A 14,041-nucleotide genomic window follows, 5' to 3' on the forward strand; every position below is an offset into this window, starting at 1 on the left:
AAAGCAAACGCCGAAGAGGATCCAACTATACTCTTAATTTTATCATCCGTCAATAAAACAGGCCAGTTATGTTTAATAATATTGCATACCATCCCAATATTACTGGAATATGTAAGGGATAACCTCATCTTCCCTTCTGGCTCTTTATTAATATTTCTCTTTCTACCATTCTCAGAAAAGAATGGTTGCCCTACTGTATCTCTAAGTTCTCTGACATGTAATTTTATTTGCCACACCTCTTGCTCCTTATAACCCCCTTCTATAAACTCATTACTTAATAGATAATAATCTTGATTCATTGCACATATATCAGTATGTAATTTGGAAACCCTTAAAAATTGCCCCTTCATAGAATTCCTAAAAATATAACTAGGATGCATGCTGGACCAATGCAACTTGTTACTCTTTCAGCATGATTTCTTATAAATCTCAGTATTAAGTATACCATTAAAATCTTTAGAAACTAACACATCCAAAAATTCTATATTAGAGGTAGAAGTTTTGACGCTAAACTTTAAAAAATCAGTGCTATTATTTATATATAATCTGTAAAAGTATGAAATTCATGTATATCACCTTTCCATAAAAGAAACAAATCATCAACAAATCTTTTATAAAAAAATGATGTTTTCTTTACACCTCTGATTATGAATCACATGTGCCTGTTCCCAATAAGCCATAACCAAGTTGGCTTAGCTATTGGCACATGCCGTGCCCATAGCTACGCCCAACTTTTGAAGATAATATAAATCTTTGAAGAGGAAAATGTTATATTCTAAAACCAACAACAACAAAGTGGCAATTAAGTTAATTTGTGTTGCTGAATACTCTGTGTGGTCAGTCAGAAATGAGCACACTGCTTGAACCCCATAGTCTTTGGGAATGACTGTAAATAATGTTTTGACATCTAATGTTACCACTAGCAACTCTGTTCTACTTGGATACTCCTTCAGGCATCCATACAAGCTAACCAAGAAGTCTTTTGTGTCCCACAACACTGCAGGTGCTTGAATTAATGCCAACTTAAGCTCATCTTCCACATAGATTGATAACGGCTCTGTTATCCACCCTTGTCCTGCAACTATCGGTCTCATTCGATTCGAGGTGACCTAGCATGCTTGTGTATTTTGGGGAAGCCATTCATACTGGGAAAGAGAGATTCATCAATATTAAAATATGTATATAGATCACGTTAACATCCCTGTTGTCAGCATTTCATACAATTCACTCTGAAACACATTAATCTCCCTCTTGTCTTTTAATAAGTCAATGTGAGCATAAAGATTATCATCATTCAAATGTTCTAACATTGCTCCATAGTAAAAGACTTGAGTCCATAACTACAATTGCACCACCCTTGTCAGCAGGGTGGATGCATATCTTATCATTTAAACTAAGTTGCTACAATGCTGACCGTTCATTGGGACTCAGATTATAAAAACATTTCATTTTTGTTTTGTTACTGTATACAACGCCTAAAAGGTCATTTTCACACAAGTTAACAAAAGCTGTTAATAACATGTGTAGCGGTGGGTTAATTAAGCTTGATTTTTTGAACTTATTGACCTGAGTAGGACACCCCTCAAACAACAATTTTAACATAACATTTCTAGCAAAACAACGCACATTCAACATTACATCATTGCACATAAATTTCACTAATGGAATAAAAGAGAATCCTTTATTCAGAAGGCTAAATTAATTTACAGACAGTTCTTTAGAGTTGTTGTTGGTTGTCTTTTCGGCTTTTCCCGGTTAGGGGTCGCCGCAGCGGAACTCCAGTCCACTAATGATTGGGAGTAGATTATTTTTATGGTGCCGAGTTGCCAGCTCGACGCCCAACCTTCAACAAAGGCAGATTTTTCACCATTTCCCTTTCTTCTTGCCTTGTGCTGGACTCCAGGACTTGTCATCCGATGCTCGTCACTTCAGTCTTCCTCTGCTCACTGATAGCTGCCTGTTCTGTTTCCTCTGCCACTGCAGAGGAGCAGATAAAACCAGAAGTAGGCTGGTGCTTATATCCCCTGAATTGAAGGGGGCCTTAACGTCTGGTCGCTTCTGTTTCACTCCTAAACCCTTAGTGCTAGTTCCTTCAAGTGGGGGGGGGGGGCATTATTCAAATCACTGCTGCAAGAAACCAAATGACCTGTATCTTTCACTGCTTCAGCAGTGAAGACATTAACAGATAGGTCATATCACCTCAGTTACCATTGCTGGGGGTGAAATGGTTCTGTTGGTTGTGACCGTAGTACCCCCTTTTGGCCAAACAAAGACATGTCCAAGGACAAAATCATTATGATCCTTCAGCAGCTTACATTTCTTCTGTTGCTGCATTTTAATATCAAATGTAGATATATTATCAAGCATCCATTCTATTTCCTGTAAACAACATTCATGTACAAAAATACTCTTCATCTATTTCCACCATTAAAGCTGCCTCAATAGGTTTAAAAAAGTCAAGCAGCAAATGCATGTAGTTGTAACTCAGCTCCATGTTAAGGTTTTGGCAGCGCTTTAAAAGTTCATGGTATTAGTCACCATAAGTAGACATACAGAAAACCCAAAAGCCTCTAGGGTTAAGTTTATGATGCAGGGAAGTTTCTAGGTGGAACCTTTGCCATTGTAGATTTTTCAGTTTATAAATCTTGTTTTCTAAGTTATTCAACTTATTAGTAAGCAAAGACATATCAACTGTGGCACCTTCCAGGCTTGCGGTTGCTTGTGAAAAGTTCAAGGTTATAAACAGATTACTTTCAACTGAAATAATTTGCTTGTAGCATTCATTACTTATTGCTTTTACTGAACACTGTTTTTATCCCAGTTCTACTTCAACTTAATTCCCTTCAGCCATGGATGGAAACACATACAAAATGCAGCAGATAGAAATGAATGCACCACCAATATTCACCAATCTCCACAAGTAGTTAAGTGCAGTCCAAGCTGAAGGAATGACATCCAAGGCTATAAGAAAAGTATTGATTTATTCCAAGACTTCATGTAAGCGCTTTCGTACAAAACTTCATCAGACCATAAAATATACATGTAACAAACACTCTTAAATACAGATCTAAGCAGCTAATTAACCAATTAAAACAGTTCCAGTTGCTAACAATCAATGAATCAGTCTCCGTGTTATCAGAAGGGGTTTTAAAGGTATACTTTCCTTCAAGCCAAATCCTTTGTCAGCCTGCAGAGTTATAATCCAATATAGTTCCTCTTTTTCTAAACGCACATTCAGCATTACATCACTGTACATAAATTTCACTGCTGGAATAAAAGAGAATCCTTTATTCAGAAGACTCAATTCATTTACAGTCAGTTCTTTAGAGGAAAACTTAAAAACAAGATTTTTCACCATTTCCCTTTCTTCTTGCCTTGTGCTGGACTCCAGGACTTGTCGTCCGATGTTCGTCACTTCAGTCTCCCTCTGCTCGCTGATCGCTGCCTGTTCTGTTTCCTGCAGAGGGATAGATCAAACCAGAAAATGTCCTAGTTTTTTACGTAGAAATGACAGGTAGGAGGTTAAAAGATAGGGTATTAGAGCATTTAGGAGACATAAAAAGGGATGTGCCCACCAATGCCTTGAATAAACATATTAAGCAGAAAGAAGGGCACACATTTGAGTTTATGGTACTACGCACTTTTAATGCGAGTCCCAGGGGAGGGAGCATTCAGAATAAGATATAAAAAGAGGAACTACATTGGATTATAACTCTGCAGGCTGACAAAGGATTTGGCTTGAATGAAAGTGTACCTTTAAAACCCCTCCTGATAACAATCAATGAATCAGTCTCCGTGTTAACAACTGGAACTGTTTTAATTGGTTAATTAGGTGCTTAGATCTGTATTTAAGAGCGTTTGTTACTTGTATATCTTATGGTCTGATGAAGTTTAGTACGAAAGTACTTACCTGAAGTCTTGGAATAAATTGATACTTTTCTTATAGCCTTGGTTGTCATATCTTCATCTTGGACTGTTCTTTTCCTGGAGCTCCACTCTTAGTAACAAGTCCTGTGTCAATGTATCTTTGAGGGATGTTAGATGGGTGTGTGAGGATTGAATACTTGTTGTCAGAAAAAAGTGCATTTTCTTCTTTCAGTTAAAAGAGAGAAAATAGAATTTATAAAAAATTGTGTGATTAAAATTTGTGCGAGATGCTAAGGAATGTGGCAAAAGTACCCAAATCAGCCTACTTACTGTATTTGCCTTGTTATTGTTATGTTAAATTACAGTTTCCTTCATAGTCTTTTGGAATATATAAAAAAAAAAATACAGTTTGCAGTTGTCTTTGTTTTTCATTTTTATTGTTGCCCAACATTTGTGTTACTTGGTTAGTGTTTTTTTATGCACACATTGGATCAAGGATTATGCGTGATGTGTCTTGATGTCTTAGAAGGCAGCATCCATTCTTAAGGGGATTTACTGATCAGGCTGTCCCAGAAGGAAGTAACGCAGAATATGCATATAGTTTACCTGAAAAACTGCATTCAGATTCTAATGTTGTAGAACAGTATTAATTCTAAAGCTATTGACCTCCATTGATTAATTTTTGTTTTGTAGCCAGAAAATCTCGCACAGAAGCTTCCAAATCTTATTGAACTGTAAGTATCTGTACATATTGTCTTGTTTTGATTTTTTAAATGTTTACTCCGTCACCACCTATAGTGCATAATGTACCCCTCAGTCAGTATAAAAATTTGTTTTTTGTTATTGAGCATTGTGCACTGTAAAGCTGCTGTTTATTGATTACTTTTACCAATTTTAAATATTTGCATTCTGTTAGAAACTGAAGAAACATTTGGAGATAGATCCTTCAAACATGTATATAAAATGCCTTTCTCTAAATAGGCACACTATTTTAAGGATTACTTTCTGTCTGGTGGGGCGTTTTTCTGCATTTTTCAGAGTATTTGAGAAATAAATGCCATATCTTTCTAGAATTTTGGGAACATCAATAGAGTGGATGTCAGGCAGCAGGATATTAGATATTTATTTCTAATGTTAATATTAGTATGGCTTGTGAAAATTAACATAGCATAGCAGCAAGCATCAAGCAACAAACATCAATAATAAAAACAGGTTGCAGAAAGTAAAAAAAAAATTCAAAGATTATTACATGCCAAGGATATAGGTGTCCTAGAAATTATATGCAAACCCTGTGCAAAAATAGTAGCTGAATGAGCCAAGCTGCACACAGTTTTAAATGTACTGATATATTCCATCATGTAATCAGTACTAGTCCAAACAGATAAATCAAAGGCCATACACAAATATCCTGCTACAGCACCTCCATGGCCAGTGCAGCCAAACATAGCCTAAACATGAGATGCAAAAACCAAATGGCTGCAGGTACACTGAGGTGCCCAAAACACACAACAGCAAAAGTAAATTAAGGCACCAAAGTTACACACTGGAAATCAGTCACTGTACTTTATTGCAATAAAGTACAGTGACTGATAGCGTAAACATGCCCACTAAATCTATTCCAAAAAAGTGAAATCCTGTGTGGTAAAACTTGCTTTAAAATAAGCAGTGAGAAATTTTAAATAAAGTTTCTCAAGCTCATTTGAAAGAAGGAAGTGGCAAAGCACAAAGGATAAGATAAGAGATGGTACTTGTAAGATTTCTGGAAGTACCAAAAATTCGGGAACATGGATTTCAGCATTGGATGGAGTCTTCTTCTTCTTCCTTCGGCTTTTCCCAGTTTGGGGTCGCCACAGCGGATCACCTGTCCGCTCATGATTGGCAGTGGAGTTTTACAGTGTCGAGTTGCCAGCCCGGTGCCCAACCTTCCACAGAAGGCATACACATGCACACACTCACACCTAGGGCCAATTTAGAGTGTCCAATCCACCTACAGCATGTCTTTGGGATGTGGGAGGAAACCGGAGCACCCAGAGGAAATCCACGTGACCACAGGGAGGACATGTAGACTCCGCACAGAAGGTACCCCAACCGAGAATCGAACTGGAGAACCTCTTGCTGTGAGGCAGCAATGCTAACTGCTGCACCACCGTGGCCGCCCTCAGCATTGGATGGAGTGATTTGTCTAAATATTATTGTAAAATCACAACTGTAGTAACTACTGAGCTGTACATGTCGCTTTAAAGTGTAACTCAGTAATGTTATTTAGAAAGGTTCTTACTGCCTTTTTGCTGGGAGTGTGACTGAAAACAGACTTTGGAGCAGTTCACTTACCCATTTAGCAAAGGTAATAAAATAACTCATTGATTAATTGATCAGACACCCAATATACAAGTGCTAAGTCCACTGAAGTGCTGTTGGAGGAAAATGAACAGTACTGCAACATCATGACCTAGGAAGCTTAAAGAAAGACACTTAAAACAAGATGTTAACTCCACCAATTGAAAATAAGGCATACTATGTATATAAAAAAATGATGGAACAATGCCAAAACTTCCAGTACTCAAGGGTCAAGATGAGAAAAAACAACACATCAAGCTAACCGTGTTTGTCCTAACCAGCTAGCTGCCACCATATTGGTCTGAGCATAGATGCTGGTTCACGATAGTGTTGCTGCAGCCTTGTCCTGTCAATTGCTACCTCAGAGACAATAGCCTCTGTAGAACTTGATAGGATTTGTTTGTCATACAGACATTTGCCTTTGTTAGCCTGTAGCCTTCAGTGCAGACTTTACTTGTTTGGACTTGGTGTATTTTTTGTCTTTCTTGCTTGAGGTGGAGTATGATTGTGTGGCATCCTTTCTGCATTCTACACCAGTCTTAATACTTAAGTCAGCCAAAGCCATTTGACTGCAGTGCAATATTTCCCAGATTTGTTTGCTTTCTGTCCTTGAGTTCCAACTCTGTGAAGTACACAGGGGGAACAGGATGATTTCCTAAAGAGCATGAAGGATCATTCTGTATGTACTTGGAAAGAAAAAAAATGGTAATTTTGTGAAAACACAAAATCATACATACTAAAATGTGTTTTTGCAGGGGTCATGGCCCTTTATAGTCTCAGTGAGGAACTTTGCCCCACACCTTCCCTAATTTATTTCTCTCACACTGAAGAAACTCCAACACGTGAAAAGTAATGTTGTGATCTCAAAGAAAGAATAATACTTAAAATAGCAAGCTAACACATTACCACAATTTGCAGCAGCTAGAGAGTTCCAACCTGTTAAAGGTGCAACCCACTTTAAGAGAATCCTTACCTTGCTTTAAAAAGTTTATTGTCAGTTCTACCTGAACTTGAAGTCAGTACCTCAGTCCTTCCTTCTCAACATCTATTAGGTTCTGCAGGTCCATTTTAAACTATTTGGACTGTAAAAGAATGTAGGAGGCATATTTTAGCATGTAACAAGATGTGATTGAGGTATCATCTTCCTCTGGCATCATTGACTGTAGAGACCTTTGTCTACTTTCCTGACTTGAGTTCTGACCCTTATACAATAGGGTCAGTTTCAGTCTTGGTCCCAAAGAGGTCATCAGTCAACCCAATGTTGTAAGATTGATTTTAATAAGCCCAGTTAAGGTTAATATGCTCAAACTTACTAGCTGCGATGTTGACATCTCTGTCTACATCTGTGCTTTCAACCTTAATTCCTGTGTTTCAACAGTCAGCCTTGGTCTTAGAGCCTTCCCTATCTGGTGTAAATCCTATGGGGTCTACAGCTTTGACCTCTGGATTAGGGCTGCATTTGGTTCTGATGTTTACATACAGCTTTCCTGCATGGACCTTTCTCTTGACAGTATAGATTATAGTCTAGGGACTCGTGACTGCTTCTTCTGCCATTTTCCCCCTCTGCCTAGGGGCTGAGAACCTAGGGGGGATCAGGATGTTTTATGTCAGGCCCTCAGTCTTCCCCTTACTACGTCTCTCTCTCTCTCTCTATGTCTGTGGCTTGAGGGTTACACAAAGTACAAGAATCAGCATGTAGATTTCTGTGATGAGTCTCCTAGTACAGACATAGATGATGACCAGAAAGCAAGTTCTCACCCTCTTCCCACCTGATGACATGATTTTTGGTAAGATACTGGAACATATGAAGATCAAAGCAAAGCAAAATGGCCTCCAGACACCCTTCTGAATTTCAGCACATTGTTTCTGAGGCCATTTGGTCCCCCAATTTGGCCTTTTGAGTGGTTCCTCCTGCACACACAGTTGTTTACTAAGTCATGCAAAGCACCTGGGTTGTTGGTACTTTGTCCAGAGAGGAGAGACAAGATCCCCCTACCACCTCCCATCAAGACAGGGCTACCATAGTTGGTCGCAGAGCTATTTGGCAAATGCCATAATTATTTTGGCTACTCTCAAGAAAACCCCCTGAATCTCACGCCAGTGCTGTTCATCTTCTCAGTAAAGAGTTGTGGTCAAATAACAAACTGGGAAAGTGTGTTTTCATCCCCCAACTTTTCTCTGTGAGTGTTATATAGCACGTCTATGGGGAGCTATCTAATTAATCTGCCTATATTCTAGAAGTAAATAATCCAATGAAAAAAGTCACCACTCGGAGTTAATGCTCTACTGTGCAAAGCCAAAGTCAACTAAATAAACGTACCACAAAAGAGCAAAGCAATGAAGAGGTAGAGAGTACTGCATAACAGTCCCAATACACAGTGCAAACAACAATCCTTGGTAGCAAGATGTTCAAATGAGCGTATTCCAATTGATGTTAAAAGCCAGGTTTATTGCAATAGAGGTGAGCGCTTTCGCTAAAAAGCTTCATCAGACCTTAACATTAAGGTCTGATGAAGCTTTTTAGCGAAAGCGCTCACCTCTATTGCAATAAACCTGGCTTTTAACATCAATTGGAATACGCTCATTTGAACATCTTGCTACTAAGGATTGTTGTTTGCACTGTGTATGGGACTGTTTTGCAGTACTCTCTACCTCTTCATTGCTTTGCTCTTTTGTGGTACGTTTATTTATATTCTAGAAGTGTTTACAGATTCAGACCTTCAGGTTAAATTTTAGGACGGTCAAACTACGTGCCTGGTCCACAGCAGTGTTGATGATTTAGCCAAGGTAGCAGACTAGAGAATGACTGCTCAACTCCAGCCCTGTCTTCACATTATGAATTTACCAAAAAACTAATTATAACTTTATGAATGTCTTCTTTGATGGAACCTTACTATTTCACCAGCTGCACCAACAGAATTAAAGAAACAAGAGCAAGGGTAACACATTGCCCAAGGTTAAGGTAAAGCTCCAGGCTGATCAGCATTCATTTTCTCAGACTTGGCAGAGCGCCTACTTCAGCGGTGGTATCATCTCTCGGATGATACTGGTAAGGGCCATAGATAAAAGATGCAGTAATTTCCAGAACAGCCAAGCTCTCAGAGGAAATGTTTTTAACAAAACAACCAGGGATACTGCAATCCTTCCTTATGAAAACAGCTGTATACTTGTGGACTTGCTTAACTTCTTTCTGGAGACAGTGTGGGTGTCCTGTATCCATTCACTTCTCTATGTGGAAGACCATCACATGTGGCAGGTGATTCATGGACATATTATCCAGACCAGGTAGCATTCCATTCCTGTTCATGACATTTCTCTGTTCTTATTCTCTGGCTCTCATGTATGACCTGAGAGAAGATTTCTGTACCACTCCATCAGAAAGTTGCAGTTAGATAAGTGGTATATCGCCTGCTCCTTAAATGAGACATCCAAGAGGTTTTATCAGACCAGAAAGGGCTAGGCATTTTCCTCAAGTCTTTTTGATTACCCCAAAAAGACAAAGGACCTCAGGCATATCATTCCAAAAGAGCACTTTTACATAATTATGGTACAGTCCTTCTTCCCCCGTTTGTTTATAGAAAAGTGAATGTGCTGTTTGGACTTTATGCCTACACATCAGGATCTTCAGAGAGTCCAGGAGCTAGTCATTGTTCCTTAGAGGAGCTAGTTGCTTTCAGTTCTGCGGATTGCGATTTTATCTTACTACAACCCCAGGGTGTTCGCCAACATATGTCTACAGTGACTGCATCTCTCATTTTTCCTTAACTGCACAAATGTCTCAACTGTGATTTATGTCCAGGGATTCACTTTTCAGGCTGTCCAGTCCTTCACTTGCTGAACCTTCCTTCTACTAGACACTATTTATTCCATCTGCTTCACAGTTGCTCATTTAATCCAGAGCAGTCTGGTACCTGTAGTTGTCTGTCTCTGAGCTCTGGGTTTCATAGTGTCCCCAGTTTTCATGGCGAGTTATGCCAGATTACATAAGATTCTTCACTGGAACCACAAAATTCAAGGGAACCAATTCACACATCCACATAGTGCTCAGATCAAATCATTGATGTGTAAGGGAGACCTTTCATGGTGGACTAGCATGTCCAGTCACTGCTCCACTCTTGGTTGTGGGGACATTATTTGGAGAAGGTGGCCCAAGGTACATGCTCAAGCTGTGAGGCCAATCTGCACATCACAGTTATGGAAAGGAAGACCATCATAAAATCGCATACATCCAGGACTCTCTTCACATTGATGTATTTGCCATAAATTCTTAAAAAACTTGGCTCTGGTTGGGTATGTAAACAAATGTGGGGAAGTCATTCCTATTCCCTTTGTCATGAGATTATAGGAATGGACCTTTGCTTCCACTCACCCTGTGGTTGTCTCATTCCTGGACAAGTGAAATGTAAACTAGACTTGTCAGTCACTGTCTGCTGATATACATGAGGAGTCTTACAAGTCATCAGTAAAATGTACTCTGAGCCATATCAGGAGGTGGAGCCTGGCTGTTAACATTTAGCATCCCTGACCCACTTCAAATGCAGTGACAACATATCAGGGGGTGGAGCCTGACTGTTAACATTTAGCATCCCTGACCCACTTCAAATGCAGTGACAACCTTTTCCCTTATTCCTCCATTGGAAGAATGCTTCAGAGATGTTGCCTTCCAGAAATGGACCCCCGGGACTCATTTACACTTTTTTCCTTTGTTTCCTCGTATTCTCAAACCTTTGGAGAAGACCAAGTCTTGCAGGTTCAGAGTAATTGTAGTAGCCCCTTTTTGGCACTGACAGGTGTGGTTTTCCCCAGATTTGACCTCATCTCCTCCACTGGATTGTCCATCTGAAGCTGCCAGAAGTTTTTATTTTCTACCCACGTATCTAGCCATGCCTCACACAGCCATTTATTCTCCTAGGTTAACAATTAAACTTAACCACAAAATATAAATCCAGAAAAGTTACTTGTCTTCCTATTTGTATCCTATCAAACTTAAAACTAAAATGGTTTTATTGAGCATCATGAATAAATTGTTGAATATCATTTTCACCTCCATCACATAGGAAAATTAAATAATCAATGTAACAAAAATACTTTGTTACATATGTTCTAAAAATTGAATGATGATCTAAGCATTCCAGTTCAAATTTAGCCATGACCAAATTGACATACATGGGAGTAAAAGCTGCCCCATGCTCATACCCTGGATTTGATGAAAAACTTCCCTATTAAAGGTGAAAAAGTTATTCTGAAGACGGAACAGCACCAATTCCACAATGTAATGTGACAGTGAAGTGTCTCCCAAAAAATAATATAAAGCCTGTGTTCCTATTGAATATTTTATATCAGTATAAACATTTTAGCATCAAAGGACAACAATACATATTTACATTCCACTCAATATCCTTAATCTTTTCTAAAAATCCTGACTATCCTTAATATAAGAAGGAATTTTCATAACATAATGCATTAAAAATTAATGCAAAAATATTTCCATGTTATGTAAAAAATATTTTCTTGCAGAAACAATAGGTCGGCCACTTATTATCTGTCCCTTTATGTATTTTTGGGATACAGTAAAAGGTCACTATGCATGTATTGGACACACTAAACTTCTTCTCCACATCCTGTTTAGAAAAATATCCTAAATGGTTTCCTTTATTTATTAAAATTAAATATTGATTCACTGCTGCATTATAAGCACTTGTATCACTTTTTTTCATACACCCTAACATCATTTAAGTGTTCATAACATATATTGGTATACTGAACAGGGTTCATAATAACTATTCTATTTCCCGTATTGGCAGGTTTTATAACTAGATCATCACAAATCATTCTAAAAGCTAAGCATTGTTCTTTACTCAAATTAAATTGAATGGAACTCTTAGTTCCTAAAAAGTTATAAAATAAATTTTCAATACCATAATTCAAAACCGTAGTGAAATTTTGAATATTTTCATTAGTAAAAGGTGGAGTAAACATACTATCACATTTAACCTTACTAGTATTCAAAACACTGTAAGCATTACATTGCATATTATAAAGGTGTTCCTCAACAGAAACACATTAAAAAAATGAAGTAAAAGCACTAACATCTAAATCAAAGTCCGTATTAGACCATTTGTTAAAAAGTCCAAAAGATGTAACTTCCAAGTTGTTGTTGTCTTTCGGCTTTTCCCGTTTAGTGGTCGCCACAGCGGAACTCCGGTCCGCTAATGATTGGCAGTAGATTTTCACGTACGCTGAGGTGCCAGCTCGATATTCAACCTTCAACGAAGGCACGCCCATTTACGCATGTCTTTCGAACGCCCGCCCAACCACGGGGAGGGCATAGCAGACTCCACACAGAAGGCACTCCCCGCACTCCAGCCGAGAATCGAAAGGGAGAACTGATGTGACTTCCAAGAAAAATGAAAAACTTCACATTTCAAAGTATATAAATAGTACAGTACAGTGGGTATAAATTTTAAACCTAAATCTAAAACTGATAAATTCACTCAGGAACTTCAAAAATAAACAAATTCAAGACCAACGACTCCAAAGAAATTTGTATCATCACAAAGACCATTAGTACGATTTAGTTTTTTTATTATTCCTACCCTCCAGTTGTGTCTCTGTATTTTTATATTGTCCCCATCCATTTTGGTCTCTCTTACAATTAATTTGTTTTTGAACTGCAGAGCCATTGTTACGAAACTGCTCTGCATGTCGTGTCGGGTTCTCTGCTACAGCTTATGGTCAAACTTCCACCTTCATTCTCTCTATCAGTAACCATTTCCATATCTTCTGACGTAGCAAAAGAGACTGAGGGGGATTTCTTACCTCTTCCTCCTAGACATGATGAAATTGTAGAATTTGATTTGCTTTGTCCATATCATAGTCTCATAAGTCTATTTTTATTACATTCTGTTAAATCCGTCTCATAACTATTTAACTTTTCATTAATTTCTGCCAATAGGCTGTCCATCTGCATTGTATTAAATTGTTTATTCAATTCTGAGCACACTGATGCAACTTCCTCCTTAATTTTCTTTTGTTCCTTTCTATAAGTATTTCGACCCATTCCATCGAACACTGGTGAGGTGCAGCAATCCATGGAGACTTAAAAAGTTTATCATCCTCACTGTTAGGGTCAAATGGAGTGTTAGGGGCTCTTAAATGCTCTTAAGCCCCTCAGTGCAATATTCAACTCCAAATATCTTATAAGGCTCAAAATATTAACATGAACATTTGTCTCTTTGAACAACATGTTCTGTAATTTACCATTCAGTTCCTGCAATTCGGCAGAAATAGAGACAGTAATGGACATACCCACGGCAGCAACAGGATTATTGAATCTGAGGTTTCTTTCTTCAATATGCTTGTCCCAAAAATTAATGGAGACATCTGTGGATCTGGGGAACTGGTCATGGATCTGAAAAATGGCTTGTTGTGAGTCATCCAAACCATACAGGAAATATGCATGACTACACAAAAACAAAAGTGAATAAATCAAAAGAACTGCCACAAGCTGAATAGAAGCCCAGTGCTAAGTCTAGTGAATAAAGTTTTATTCAGTTTGTGGCAGTTGTTTTGATTTATTTACTTTTGTTTTTGTGTAGTCATGCATATTTTTTATATTGCCATCGAGCCTTTGAATAATATTCCTCATATTTTTTGGGATGGTGGTTTGGATGGCTCACAAAGAACCATGGAACAGTACATTTTTCAGATGAATGACCGCCAGTTCCTTAGATCCACAGATTTCTCTGTTAATTTTTTGGACAAGCATATTGAAGAAAAAAACGTAGATGTACACACATATATTCACTTAAATACAGTTAATCAAACAATTATCTAA

At 38.2% G+C, this 14,041-nt stretch overlaps 1 protein-coding gene across 3 annotated transcripts in view; it reads left to right on the plus strand.

Moving 5' to 3' along the window:
- LRRC28 (leucine rich repeat containing 28) overlaps window positions 1-14,041 on the plus strand; it is a 1,318,547-nt gene that overhangs the window by 445,252 nt on the left and 859,254 nt on the right. For 2 of the 3 annotated variants that reach the window (XM_044078388.1, XM_044078386.1), the window contains exon 3: window positions 4,561-4,601. The exons of the other annotated variant lie outside the window; for it this stretch is intronic. In XM_044078388.1, coding sequence (XP_043934323.1) covers window positions 4,561-4,601 — 41 coding nt within the window. The remainder of the gene's footprint in view (window positions 1-4,560; window positions 4,602-14,041) is intronic. 3 annotated transcript variants of the gene reach the window in all.

Source organism: Protopterus annectens, chromosome 7.part0 (assembly GCF_019279795.1).
Source record: "Protopterus annectens isolate FY-2018-M chromosome 7.part0, PAN1.0, whole genome shotgun sequence".
Classification (NCBI taxonomy): Eukaryota; Metazoa; Chordata; order Ceratodontiformes; family Protopteridae; genus Protopterus; species Protopterus annectens.